The 15,192-nt window shown below is 49.4% G+C and overlaps 1 protein-coding gene across 9 annotated transcripts in view; it reads right to left on the minus strand.

Annotated features, from left to right (window-relative positions):
• Window positions 1-15,192, minus strand: part of MTMR1 (myotubularin related protein 1) — a 64,963-nt gene that overhangs the window by 16,040 nt on the left and 33,731 nt on the right. For all 9 annotated transcript variants that reach the window (XM_040467341.1, XM_040467349.1, XM_040467346.1 and 6 more), the window contains 3 exons: window positions 7,159-7,344; window positions 6,522-6,728; window positions 624-716 (listed from right to left, as the gene is read on the minus strand). In XM_040467341.1, the coding sequence (XP_040323275.1) occupies window positions 624-716; window positions 6,522-6,728; window positions 7,159-7,344 (486 nt within the window). The remainder of the gene's footprint in view (window positions 1-623; window positions 717-6,521; window positions 6,729-7,158; window positions 7,345-15,192) is intronic.

Genomic DNA, 15,192 nt, shown 5'->3' on the forward strand with positions numbered 1-15,192 from the left:
GGGAATAAATAGCACATGCCTCATGGCAGTCCATGCTTTAAGCCGAAGCCATCAGGACCCACCCAGCTCAGGGAAGGATACCTGCGCCGCCAGCTTGCTTCCCAGGGCTCTGTGCACTGGGGTTTGGAAACTAGGCACCCAGTAACTAAGCACCAGCAACTCCCTATCTGTCATCACTTCCTGGACACTCCTTTACTTCACCGACTCTGCACTGGGGATGCTGTGGCCTGGAGTAGGTATGGAGATTCCTGAGTTCCGGGTCTAACACCCCCCTCGTGGGCAGTTCAGTCACATCCCCATTTCTAACACCTGGCTGAATCTTCCTGTACCCAGCCAGCAGGGAACTCTCACCCTGACAGGGGACAAGAGCAGCAGGAGGACTGGAGCACAGCTGGCGGACAGGATGACCGACAAAAGCCATTGCACAAGGAATGGAACTTTTGTGGTGAAGTTGATCATTTCTAATTTTCTGCTTATACTTCTAAGTGAATTAGAATCAAACTGAGCTAAATAACGGAAGGGGTCCTGTTTTCACATACATACACATGTCTTCATTTTGAATGAACATGAAGGTTTATATAATCTTAAACTGTAAGGTCAGAAATATACTTGAAATCACTCACCTGTCTTGTCATTTGCCAAACACAATCAATAAACTGAAGAAAAATAGGGGACCGGTCAGCATCTGCGTGGTTGTCATTGCCATGGCCCACTCTCTGAAAAGAAATAAGAGGTTAAGCATGTTAATGCAGGCCACACTCCTCCATAAAGTCACTTAAAATTGCCTAGTGGCAAGCATCAGGTGTCATTTGTACATCCCAAGGCCTAACAGAATTCTTGGCACATAATAAGCACTCAACAACGTTCACTGAATTGAACTGACTTCCATTACTCTTAGGAAACAAAATTTCAATGTACTGTATTTTCCCATGTTGACGGTTTTATAATTTTACTTTACTGTAGTTGAGATCAAGAAGTTACAAGCAAATAGCCAGTAAACTTTTCAGTCCAAATGATGGGGTCAAGCCCAGCCACCACCACAAGGGCACAGTGTCACTGTGAGACTACCAATTAGCAGCTCATGAAGCGCATTACGACTCCATTCTCTCCACAAGCGTAAAAGCAGGTTTTCCCATTTTTCAGAAATGTCACGAAGTGTGAGAATCAAAATAATAATCTACAAGCTTTAACCAATTCTACAGGACTCAGAAAATCCCCAAATCTCACACTTGAAATGGTGGTGGGGAGTCCTTGCTCAAGGAAGTCCAGTATTGTATTCTGTTTGCAATTTTGAGATATACTTGACATCCAATGTTTATTTCACACCTTGTGGTATTTTTTGAACATATTAATAGATTCGTAGTAAAAGGTAAAAGGATTTCAAACATAAGTAGGACAGAAACATTGAAAATGTCAGGTTAGGGGCGCCTGGGTGGCGCAGTCGGTTAAGCGTCCGACTTCAGCCAGGTCACGATCTCGCGGTCCGTGAGTTCGAGCCCCGTGTCAGGCTCTGGGCTGATGGCTCAGAGCCTGGAGCCTGTTTCCGATTCTGTGTCTCCCTCTCTCTCTGCCCCTCCCCCGTTCATGCTCTGTCTCTCTCTGTCCCAAAAATAAATAAACGTTGAAAAAAACACTTTAAAAAAAAAAAAAAAGAAAATGTCAGGTTAAAAAACAGCTCCAGAATGAGCATTCTAAGAGAACGCTCAAATAATCTGATAAGTAAGCAAAAGGATAAGAAAGGAAAAGAAAAAAAAAAAAAAAACCATCATGAAGATACAATGCAACCAGCATAGAGAAAGTGCAAGAAACACTGGGTCTCTGAAACTGCCAGCAGGAAAGACATAAAAACAAGGAAATCCATGCCTCGCAGTTACAGCATATGGTCTTTCTTTTCTACTGGTTTGTAATTGTGGTGAAACACACATGACATCAAATTGACCATCTCAACCACGTTTAGCATACAGCTCAGTGTTGTATGAAGGACATTCACATTGCTGTGCAACCATCGCCTCCATCAATCTCCAGAACTCTTCCGTCTTCCCAATCTGAAACTCTTCCCCATTAACACTAACTCCTCCTTCCTGGCACCAACCATTCTACTTTCTGTCCCTATGAATGTGACTCGGTGACCTCTTAGGAGTGGAATCATACAGTAGATGTCCTTTTGTGACTGGCTTCTTTCACTCAGCAGAAGGTCCTCAAGGTTCATCTGCGCTGTAGAAGGTGTCAAATTCTTTCCTTTTTAAAGCTGAATACTACTTCCATTGTATGGACAGACCACATTCTGTTCATGCGGTCATCTGTTGGCGGACACTCGGGTTGCTTCTACACGTGCACTATCGTGAGTCATGCTGCTATAAACATGGGTGTGTAAATATCTGAGTCTCTGTTTTCACTTCTTTTGGGTCTATACCCCAAAGCAGAATTTGCTGGATCATATGGTATTTTTAATTTTTTTGAGGAACTGCCATACTGTTTTCCATAGCAGCTGCATCAACTGCCTTATTTCTGTACTTCTCCTTTACAGAAATAACTTGTAGAGCCTGCTCTTCAGTATTTAAGGCACCTTGGGAACAGTTTGGCGTGACCGCTCACAATTTAAGATTCATCCTTCTACTAGGCATTTATTGAATTCCTATGGTGGATGCAAGGCATCCTGCCTGGCCCTTGGAATTTCAGCAAGTTTCACGGTGTCCAGTAGAGGCCAGGCTCTTGGCTACACACCTGACGCACCAAGACAAATGAGATGCAGTACTTGTGCTAAATGAGTAATTCCCTCGTGGTCTAGTTGAGAGAAAGACCTGTAAATAACAAGGGCAATAAAATGTTCTAAGGGTTTCCAAGTCTGTGATGGGTATCCGGGGGCCACAAAGGAACAAGTGGCCAACGTAGGATGGGGTAGAGAGGGGACAAGGAAGGAAAGTCACAGTCACGGGGGAGGTGTCATTTGAGATAAACCATGAAGGATGGAAGGAGGTGCCTGCTTTCCGGCTGGCCAGAGGTACATTATAGTAGAAGCAGTGGGAACATGGAAGGGGGGATGCCAAGGGCACCGTAAGTAGCTGGACATGAGGAAAGGTGGAAGGGGGTGGGTTGGGGGGCAAAACAAGGCTGGAAAGGTGGACCAGACCAGATCACCAAGGGCCTCAAATGTTGAGCTGAGGAGTTTGCCCACAACCCCACAGGCCACGGGAGGGCTCGGAGAGATTCACAGTGGGCAGCAGCAGATGGGCTTCTTGGAACACTCCATCTGGCTGTAGCAAGGACAAGGATTGGAAGGAGACACAGGTGATAGAGAAACTAGTTAGGCTGCCATCATAGCCCCAAGGGAGATGAGCAGGCTAGAAGGAAGGGGGCATCAGTGGCACTGAGGACATGGCAGACTGGAAATACACATATTTAAAGATGAGCGACCAGTCGGGATCACTAAGGTATTAAGCATGCAGAGAAAAGAGAAATGATCTGAGAACTGAGCCCCAGGCCTGCCCCCCAACACCACGAGGCTGGGGAGAGAAGGAGGACCAGAAGACTAGAGGAAATTCAAAAGGCTACAGAGACCTAGAAGCCAAGGGAAGAAAAAGTTTCCAGAAGAAGGGAAGAACCAACAGCCTCCAGTGCGCAGGCCAAATAAGAGAAGGACTTGGCAAAGTGGCAGTCATCGGTGGTGGTGACAAGCAGCTTCGGGCTGGAGTGGGTGTTGTGAGGAGAAAGCCTGGTGAAGTGAGTTCAACACAGCCTGAAAGGAAACAGCAGTAGTGGGTACAGACTACAGCTGTGAGGGGCTTTGTTGCAGAGGGAGCAGGTATCTGCTGTGACAGATGGAGGGGGAAGTCGGGTCAAGAGAGGGATAAATAGTGGCAGGCTTCTAGACCAGTAGGACCCCTCTAGGCAAGAGGGGAAATGGAGGCAGGTCGGTGGCAGGTTAGACAGTGGTCTGGGAAAAGGTCCAGGAGGTAGAAGATGGAACAGGGGGGCAAGGACAGAAGTGGGCCTCAGACAAGAGCTTAGACAGAACTCAAGGGAAGGGAGAGTAGAGGGAGGCAGCAAGAAGGTGGCTGCAGGATGGAAACTGCTCTGTGGATGCCGGTTCAACCCTCAATGGTTGGGTGACCTCGGTCAGATAACTCCTACTCCTGAAATGTCAGTTCCCTCCAACTGCCAGTTATAGCAGCTGCCGCTCAGGGTCATTATAGGATTGAAGCAGATGATACGTGCCACGGTGCTGGATACACAGTGCCGCTCAGTAAAGTGAAGCCATTAACAATCCTAGGATCTCACTACCATCGCGAACCCCAGTGTCAGCAAGTAGGGATGGGAGAACGTGTGCACGTGCCCTGACGCGTGCTGTGCAGGGCCGCTACTGGAGTCTCAGTAGGTGGCCTTTAGCACTGCCCACCTAGTCAAGGGCCCCTGCCGGCCTCCTGTCTTCCAGGACACACGGTGTGGAGAGGAAAGGTGGAACAGAATGCCCTGGGAGCCTTCAGAGATGGTCAGATGCAAACATTGGGGAAAACTCCACACTCTCTCCTCTCCCAGGGAGAAGGAACAAAGGAGTTCGCGATAATGTTTAAAATAAGCACAGGATCGGGGCGCCTGGGTGGCGCAGTCGGTTAAGCGTCCGACTTCAGCCAGGTCACGATCTCGCGGTCCGTGAGTTCGAGCCCCGCGTCAGGCTCTGGGCTGATGGCTCAGAGCATGGAGCCTGTTTCCGATTCTGTGTCTCCCTCTCTCTCTGCCCCTCCCCCGTTCATGCTCTGTCTCTCTCTGTCCCAAAAAAATAAACGTTAAAAAAAAAAAAATTTAAAAGGTACCCAGCACGGGCCAGGCCCTGTCTGAGCACCTAATGTACACAAACTCCCCTCCTCTGTACAACACTCCACTTGGAGAAGGGAACCAAGGCGCAGACAGGGAAGGCATGTAGCTGAGGACCGGACAACAGCCCCCAAAGGGCATGTGGCTCAAAGCCTGTGGAACTTCCTTTCCCTCTCCTCATGGACAGTGCACTTGGTACCCCATGGTGGGAGCCACTGAAGCTCTCCACTGCTCGTCCTGCTTTCTAGAAGTGGATCTGAATGTGGCTTCAGGGAGTTTTCCAATGCACAGTTAAGATGAATCCCCAATGGCTTAAGGCCCGAGAAGGACGAGGAACAGCCATTTGGACTAAAGCATAAAAATATGTACCAGATGATGGGGGCACCCAGTTGGCTCAGTGAGTTAAGCATCCAACTTCGGCTCAGGTCAGGATCTCATAGTTCATGGGATCGAGCCCCGTGTCAGGGTCCATGGTGACAGTTCAGAGCCAGTTTCAGATCCTCTGTCCCCCTTTCTCTCTGCCCCTCTCCCACTTGAGCTCTCACTCTTAAAATAAACAAACTTAAAAACAAAAGAACACCTACCAGATGACCCAGTAATTCCACTAAAAGGGATATACCCAAGTGTGAAAGCAGGCTGTTATGGGCTGAATTTTGTACTGCCCCAGTTCCTGTCTTGAAGCCCTAACCCCCAGGGCCTCAGAATGTGACTATATGTGGAGATAGGGTCCGTAAAGAGGTGATTAAAGGGAGGTGGGAGGGTAGGCCCTAATCCAATCTGACTGGTGTCCTTCTAAGGAGAGGAAATTTGGACACAGAGAGAGACACCAGGGAGGTGCACACAGAGGAAAGGCCACATGGAGACAGAGTGAGAAGACGGCCACTTACAAGCCAAGAAGAGGGGGCTCAGGAGAAACCAACCCTACCAGAACCTTGACCTTGGACTTCTGGCCTCCAGAACTGTGAGACAATACATTTCTATTGTCTAAGCTACTCAGTTTGTGGTACTGTGTATGGCAAAAACTTGTAGGCCAATGTTCATAGCAGCATTATTCACAATAGCGTACTGCTGGAAATAATTCAAGCATCCACCAACATAAATGAATAAACAAAATGTGGTCTATCTATATAAGGGAATTCTATTCAGCTATGAACAGGAATGAAATTTTTACATAGGCTAGAATATGGATAAGCCTTAAAACCAGTGTGTTTAATGAAATAAGCCAGTCACAGAAAAACAAATATTATAGGATTCCACTTATATGAGGTACATAGAACAGGCAAATTCAGAAAGATAGAAAGCAGGTTAGTGATTGTCAGGGGCTGGGGGAGAAGGGAGATGAGAAGTGACTACTTAATGGGGTGGAGAAATGTTCTGGAACTAGACAGAAGTAGGGGTTGCACAACGTTGTGAATGTACTAAATGCCACTGAGCTGTATGCCTGAAGATGGTTAATTCTGTTATATGAATTTTGCCTCACTTACATAAAAAAAAAACATACCTACACTAAAAAAAATTCTAAAAACCAGAGTGCCCTACCAAAAAACATACAATGCTGAGGGGCCCATCGTCTTCCATTATGGTGACTCGGGTCAGACACAGAGAACCCACACGTGTGTACATGTGTGTGTGTGTAGATGTGTGGTGTGTGTGATACGCACATGCATGGGAAAGAACAGTCAAGCACATATCTCACTGTCTCAACTTACCAGGGCAAACCTATGTCCGAAGCTTATCCACTCCTTTTCTATGAGAGCCTCGAAGCCTTTAATGGTGCGGTAATAACTGTCCAACATCAGCATAGCCAGAGAGGTCAGCTGGGCTGTTCGGTCCCAACCATCGCTGCAATGCACCACCACCGAAGTTTTCCCAGATTCTATCTTATCAGCAATTCTTACTGCCCCAGCAAGAAGCATCTTCAGAAAAGAAGGCACATTAGAGCAGGCTACATTTAATTTCTAGGACAGCATTTAATTTCCAGGACTGTGAAGAATGCTGGAAGTTCAGGTCAATAAACCAAACAATGCAATCAACGGAGGATTACTCGGAAACGGTAACATTGGGGGTGGGGAACACCTTACATGAAGAAAAATGACAGCAGTAAATACAGTCCTTTTTCAAAGGGCCACAAAGGTCTTTAAAAACCTGATCTGAGGCAAGCATTATCACTTTTTATGTCACAGAAGCCCTCCAACAAAGACCACCGTCTGGATACTGCCCATGGAAACTGTGACAGCAAAGATGTGCTTATTTCCAGTGTTGAGAAACCACGTGGATCACCAGATTTATGGCAGGTACAGAGAGAAATCTTAACCAGAAAGCGTGTAAAGGACCAGCCCGCTTTACCCTTATATACTCCAGCCAGTGCGTCCCATCCACGTTGGAGAGCCACCGTGCCTCATCGATCGAGGGGTACACGATCTCTTTCAGTTTACGCAGGGACTCTCTCATCACGTGAATGTTGTGGATCTCCAAGAACACGAGCTCCGCGTTGGGGTAAGCACTTTCACTTTCGTATCCTCCACCCTTGGCCTGTGAAAAACAAAGGATACATCACTTCATCTGAGTTCCCAGTTCTAGTCTTTCTAGTGCTATCACACGGAGAGCACTAAAGAAGCGACAAGCTCATCTCTTTGTAATCAGCCTCCCAATCCTCGCGGGACTCTCCCCTGGCTGCTGGAACACAGTACCCCAAACTATAGGGCTTAACACAACAGAAATGTCCTCTCACGGTTTGGAGCCCAAATCAAGGTTCTGGCAGGGCTGTGCTCCCTCAGAACCCTCTTGGGGCAGCGTCTTTGCATGTTCCAGGTTCTGGTTGCCCCAGGTGTTCAGGTTTATAGACAATCACTCGAATCTCTGCCTCATCGTCCCATGGCATTCCCCTTGGGTCTGTCTCTCCTCTTCTACTAAGGACCCCCACTCAGACTGGATTAGGACCCACCTATGAATGAGGCCACATTCACAGGTACCAGGAGTTAGGGCCTCAGCATATTTTTTTTATGGAGACACGATTCAACCCATAACAATCGTCCATCACCCATCATCAGTTTCTAAGCCATTAACAACTGGATCCTACTCTAGGTAAGTTAGATTTTTAAGGGTTCTCTTAGTACTATCTGTCTGAACAGAGGAAGGTTGTACTACCGCAACATTTCCGTATAATCAAACTATTTGTAAATCTCAAAACAGGGAAGTTTACGCCACTGAAAGGAGAATGCAAATGAAACAAAAGTGGGGGATATGGCTGGCTCTTTGGTAATCTCCTAACAAAATCTGGCCTATAGTTAGCTTATATCAACATTCAAAATCCATCCATGATGGGAATGTCGAAATATTGAAACCTTAATATATTGCCGGTGGGAATTAAAACCGTGCAGTCTCTGTGGGAAAAAGTTTGGTGGCTCCTCAAATTTAAACACAGAATTACCACGTAACCCAGCGGTTCCACTCCCAACAAAAACCTGTACATGAAACACCACAGCGGCACTATTCACCATAGCCAAAAACTGGAAGCAAGCCAAATGTGCATCAGTGGATGAATGGATCAACAAAAGGTGGTCTCTGCATACCGTGGAACATCACACAGCGACACAGAGGAATGAAGTACCTTAAAAACATTACACTGACTGAAAGAATCCGGGCCCCAAAGACCACATATTGTAGGATTCCATTTATATGAAAGGTCCAAAACAAGGAAATCTATACAGACAGGAAGTCAATACGCAGTTGACAGGGGCTGGGGGGAGGGGAGAACGGGCAGCAGCTGCCAGTGGGCACAGGGTTTCTATTCGGGTCTATGAAAGCATTCTGGGGTTAGACAGTGGGGACTGTCGCACAAAACTGTGACTATTATCAGAAGTCATTGAATTGTGAACTCTGGAATGGTTAAAATAGCCTGAGTAACAGTATAGGAACTTTATCTCCGAAACACATCATAAGTGCATCTGTGAACCTAAAGACCACATTCTTCAGTTAGGCTCCAACCACCATCTGAGCAGGTATTACGCCTGGCCTGGAGCGAAATGCTGGGGTGACAATTATGAACAAGCAGAGACCCTGGTCCTCCAGGCACTCAAAATCCGGCAGGGTACGCAGGTGAGGAGAGGGCACATGCAGCACAGGGGGGGGCAAGTCCTTTGCTGCAGGAGAGCACAGGGTACACTGGGCATGCACGGCCAGGCCCGGGAGGCTCCCAGGGGGACAGAAGAAAACACAAGTCAGGAAAGCTTTGCCGTGTGGAGGAAGGTCAAGAATACACAGGGCAGAGGGGCTATGGTGTGTGGATGCCCAGAGATGGGGGAGGACACGGCTTCCCGAGATGCAGGCAAGTTCAGGTTAGAGGACCCCACGGCAGTGGTGAGAGCAGTGTGAGACGCGGCCCAGGGCCGGATGGCGTTGGCAAGGGGAGGGCCAGACTGCACACAAGTGTGGGGAGGGTACCACCAGACTTGCACTGTGGAGTCCACACTGACTGCGCTGGGTGGAAGGGCCTGGAGGAGGCTGGGACCCCCACGGGTAGACCAGCTCAGAGATGGGCACTCATGTGGCTGAGAGAATCCCGGTGCAAGCAGCAGGGCAGACAGATGCACCCAACTGGAGATATTTAGGGGGCAACAGAAATAAGTAGGACATGAGGAGGCCGGGACACCGATGGCTCCAGGCTGGGTGACCCAAGAGTTGGTGGAACCATTTCCTGAGATACAGACTATTACAGAACAGATCAAGCATTCAGCTGTGCGTATAGTGAGCGTAAGATGCCTGGGAGAAATGTAAGTAGAAGAGTCTGTGGGCAGGTCTGGAGCTCAGAAGACAGGTCTGAGCTGTGGCCAGCAATTCAAAGTCATGGGCATTTGCAGGATACTGGAGGACAGGGGACTGGCATGTTTAAGGACATGCATCCAAGGACAGCGTGTAAGTGAAGACAGAAGCATAGGCCAGAAGCCTGAAGAAGGCCAACATTTAAGGCACATAAAACAAAAGGGATGGAGAAGAGCAGCCAGAGACCAGAGGAAAAAGAACAAGTACTGAACTATGTCAAAAGGTTGAGAAGGCAAGGAAAATAAGAGCTGAAAAATATGCACTGGATTTCGTGATGAGGAAGTACTGGGTGAGCACAGAGACGGGATGAGCTAGTCTCACGGCGTGAGGGGCAAGTGAGCGATGGGGCAGCAAGAAAACCCCTCCGAGAGGTCCATGTGTAAAGGGCAAGAAAATGGCAGTGCCAGCTGGAAGGGGACAGTGACAGTGGTTGGAGAGAGAGCTTATCTGTGTAGATGGGAAAGGCTTCATGGCAAGGAGGGCAGAGAGGAAGGCACCCCTCCACCATTACAGGAGGCTTCCATGGTTGGCAGTACAAGGTAGTTTCTGGATACGGTGGCAGGAGGGGAGAGTGGTCCCGAGGGTTGGTTTGTCCTCTGTGCAGAAGGGCAAGGTTAGGGGGCGCCTGTGTGGCTCAGTCAGTTAAGCGTCCGACTTCGGCTCAGGTCATGATCTCGCAGTTCGTGTGTTCGAGCCCTGGGTCGAACTGTCTGTGCGGACAGCTCAGAGCCTGGAGCCTCCTTTCAGAGTCTGCGTCTCCCTCTCTCTCTGCCCCTCCCCCGCTCACCCTCTGTCTCTCTCAAAAATAAATAAAAATGTTAAAAAATTAAAAAAAAAAAAAAGAAGAATGGCAAGGTTAGCTGCCGAGGATGAATGGGGTGGGGCAGGGTCATATGTTAGAAAAGAGTCAAAAAGGGGCTGAAGTGGTCTCTGGAGAGCCTAGGGGATCGGGAGGGGGGACTTCCAAGCACCACCGAGGGCCTCAGAGGCTGGAGAATTCCAGCATGAATCTGGAGTGGTTCCAACCTGCACATTGTGAGCCTCTGTTCTCACAGCACATTCGGCAGTCTGGGGTGCCGGCAGGACAAAGACGGGCAGGAGAACTGAACTGGGCCGGGTGGGGTGCCAAAGGGCTAGTGGGCCAAAGGTGTTGGCCGGAGGACAGTAGGCAGGACAGCCTAAGGAGGCCAGGGCTGAGAGGGAGCCAGGAGGCTCTAGGGACAGGCTGTGGAACAACCTGGCACAAGAGGCTGAGGTCCGAGAAGACAGGCTGCATCTAAAAACTCAGAAGGCAAGTCGTTCCGGGGAAGACAGGACTGCAGGTGGCTGGCTGAAAGCCCAGACACGGACATGGGAGCAGGTGCTAAGTAGGAGATAAAGTTTGCAAGTGGCAAATGTGACTGGCAGGAAAAGAATTTCATATATTTGGATGCCAGCTATACTTCAGGTTATTCCGCAGAATTATAGGAGACGCTTTCGCTTCAAGGAAACACTTTGGAACACCCACTATGGACAAAGCAGTCTGGAGCACAGCCCTGCCTCCATGACATAATCATCTTTTCTTAAAAAAATAACCTAAGCATCCAATGAAAACACTGCCGATTAAGGTAGTAACAGCATAGAATGGAGGTTAAAGGCGCAGGCTTCGGCGGTAGGGGAAATGGGCTTGTAATCCCAGCTCTGCCACCCAGATGGTTACAGGGTCCTCCTCATCTCCCTGCACCCCAACTTTCCCACCTGTGAAACCTTCAAAGCACCGCTATGCAAATTAAATGCCAATTAAATGAAGTAAAACCAGTTACAGTAATGCTAATCCACGCAAGGCTTAGTGCCTCCTGCCCCACAAGATTCTCAAGCACTACGACGTGATGACCTCACCGAGCACTTTCCATGTTCGTACCCTGTGCCAGGTGGAGGTACTGGACCCAGTCCCCGCCTGACAGAGCCCAGAGGCCCGGGGAGGCCACTCTGTGAGGTGGTGTGTTGGGCTCAAGCTTATCCAGCACTTCAGCACGGAGGAAGCACGTGCTAAGGAGGACAACCAGAGAAGCTTTTTAAAGGCAATTTGTTGCCCAGAAACCGATTACTAAAGACACAAATAAGACAAATGAAAATCAGGAAATGGGCTTATGGAAGAAAACGGATGCAGAGAACAGGCATCTGGAGGTCTTGACATGGAAAGGGAGGGAGGCTGAGAAGGGGTCCCACCTGTACCCCAGAACGAACAGGGGGAGGGGTTTCAGAGCATTCTGGAAGACCAGACTTTGCTGACCAGACCTCCCTGTATAGGGCAAAGCAGGGTTCTGGGGAGAAGCTGGAGATGTTGGGACGCTGTTACCCACCGGCCCCAAGGCCAAGCTGACAGCAGTGGCGGCAGCTTCATCCCCAGCCCTCACGAGAAAGAGAAACACAAACACCCCTGGGGAGCAGCCAGCTGAAGGACGGACTCAAGTTTCTCTGATTTCAGACCAGCTGGCCCACACTTGGTGATGGCCTAGCAGGCCGTCAGCCCAACCGTCTGCCCATCCTCCTCAGCAGGGAGGGCTCCTGCGTGACAGACCGGAAGCCTCCTAGAGGGCAGGCAACTGCCAAAGGCCAAAGGCATGAAGTGGCGGGACAGGGTCCCCACACCCTGAGACTGCAGAGTCCACACATCTCTCTCCAGGTGTGGGCTGCGTATTTGCATCCCCCAAATCCATGCACTGAAGCCCTAATCCTCAAAATGATGGTGTGAGAAGGTGCGGCCTTTGGGAGGGGATCGGGTGGTGAGGGGGGAGCCCTCATGAAGGCATCAGTGCTCTTTTCAGAGACAGAAAAGAGAGTGCCTCTTTCTGCTCTCGGCAGTGTGAAGACACAGCGAAAAGGTGGCTATCTACAAGTCAGGCAGATACTGAGTCTGCTATTACCGTGAGTTTGGACTTCCCAGAATCCAGGGCTGTGAGAGAAGAAATGTCTGTTCTTCATAGGCCACCCAGCCTACGATATTTTGTTGGAGCACTCTAAGCTAAGACTCCTCTCACTCCCAGTTCTCCTGCTGGACACTCCTCCTCTCCTGGCATCTAGGACGGGCTGCTCCCTCCCTCCTTGGGGTCTCCTCCCACCACTTGAAACACCCCTTCCTCCCTTAATCCGTCTCCTGTCCTCCACAGATGGCTCGCACAACCTGGACTCCTTTGGTGGCCTCACCCCTGCCCGCCCCCAGCCTGTAACCACCACCTAGCATGCTACTGGGCCCCAACCCTAACGTTCAACCTGACCTTTCACTGAGCTCCACAGCATTCTCTTCCCCATGCAGGCTCCACAAATGCAACAGTTAAAACTAAATTCCTTCCCCCCATTTTCACTCTCTCAAGAAACAATCAGACTTCAAAACCCTTTGGTGACATCACAGTGGTTCCACAATGGAGTCTGGACTTTTGAAATTAACATACAACGTGACCTGTCATCGGATCCCCTAAATGGCAACTATCCACTGAGAGATGAACCCAACCTGATCCACCCGACCCCTCGTTCCAGCCATGGAGCAGCTATTGTGTCCTAGCTGGGTTCTGGGGGTCCTCACAACAGTCCCTTCCCTGCCACCATGGACCCAACAGCCCAGCTGCTAGCTATGCACTTAGTGAGGAAGTGCTACCGTGCTCAGAGCTACAAAATGTGCCAGGTGCCACAGCGCAGGGGGAGCTCCGCTCATCTGGAAAGACCTCCCCAAGGAAGTGACACTTGAGGTGTCATCTCAAGGATGGGGGAGTGCTTAGCTGTGGGGGCGAAGGCTCTGAGGGGACACCGGAACCCGCTATGGGAACTGAAAGCAGCAGCACACAGGGGGGATGTGGCCCTGGGAGCCGTGGAGATAGCAAGGAAGGGCCGGGCTGGGGGAGGGCTTTCAAGGACCTGTTCAGGAAGTAGATGCCGCTGCCTCCACGCGCTGAGACTGTGCGAGACACTGAGAGCCAGACACTGAGAAGATCACTCTGGCCATGATATGGACACCACACTGCAGGGAACCCCTACACAACACTCGCAAACCACATCTCGCAGCACAGGAAGGAGATTGGACACCATGACCGAGGGGGATTGACTCCAGGAACGTAAGGGGGTTGTACGAGTTTCCTAGGGCTGCACCAACAAGGTACCACAAAGTAGGGGGCACAAAACAACACAGACTTATTCCCTCACACTTCCGGAGGCTAGAGGCCCGAGATCAATGTGTGTGGCAAGCTTGCTTCCCTCCGGAGGCTCTGAGGGACACTGTTGCACACCTTGCTCCGGGCTTTTGGTGGCAATGCTTGGTGCCACTCGGCATGCAGCTGCGGTGCTCCCATCTCTGTTCGGTCATCACATGGCCACCTTCCCTGTCTGTGTCTGTCTCTATGTGGCCTTCTTACAAGGATGCCAGTCAGTGGATTTAGGCCCCCCCTCCTCCAGTATGACCTCATCTTCACTAATTGCATATACAAAGACCTTATTTCCAAATAAGGTCACATTCGGAGGTTCCAAATGAACATGAACTTTTGGGTGACACTATTCAACCCACTACAATGGTCAATATACAAAAGCCAGTCGGCGTAATACACCAGAGTACTAAAATGAAGGAAAAAAAAAACCAACACTATCATCTCGATACAGGAAAGGCCTTTGAAAATCCAATACCGTTCGTGATAAAACCACTCAAACAACTAACAACAGAAAGGAAGTTCCTTAACCCAGTTAAGGGCATGTTGAAAAACCCACAGCTGATATACCCAATGGTGAAAGACTGAAAGCTTTCCCCCTAAGATGAGGAACAAGACAAGGCTGACTACGTGCACCCCTTCTATCCAACATGGTACTAGATAGAGGTTCTTGCCGGGAAATTAGGCACGAAGAAGAAATAAAAGGCATCCAGATCGGAAAGGAAGAAGTAAAGCATCTCTGCTTGCAGGTGACATGATATTACATGCAGAAGAGTTAACCAGGACCTAGACAGATAAATGTCCTTGCTCACTTCTGAGACACCACACCACTACAGTTAAAATCATCGTAGACATGCGGTTTACTGTCCTGCTTCCGTGTCTTCCACGTGACATCACACACAGTGGGCCACCCTTGCTCTCTTGGATGTTTAGAAGAGTGCCTCTGTGAGTACAGAGTTTCTCGGCCTTCTCGTTGCGCTAGGATAGTGCTGCGACATCACAGACAGGTGGAAAGATGGACGGGGTTAATGACACACCAGTTAAGGGAGCATGGGGAGCTAATTATGAATGACCCCCTGTGGGAGGCTGAAAAACACTCCCTCCCACCCCCGGATATCTACATCAAATCCTGGGTGATTGTGAACGTGACCTCTTTTAGAAAAAGGGTCTTTGACTCATAAAGTCAAGGATCTTGAGATGAAGAGACCATCTGGATTATCTTGGGCGAACCCTAAAAGCCATCAAAGGTACCCTCAGAAGAGAGAGGGGGAAAGACACAGACACGTGGATGAGAAGCCCCTGTAGAGAGCCGAGGGAGAGATGGATGCACTGTGGCTATACACACAGAGCAACCTCCAGGGGCTGGAAGGGGCAAGGAACAGAAGCC

This window comes from Herpailurus yagouaroundi, unplaced genomic scaffold (assembly GCF_014898765.1).
Source record: "Herpailurus yagouaroundi ecotype Mexico unplaced genomic scaffold, PumYag 67440, whole genome shotgun sequence".
Lineage (NCBI taxonomy): Eukaryota > Metazoa > Chordata > Mammalia > Carnivora > Felidae > Herpailurus > Herpailurus yagouaroundi.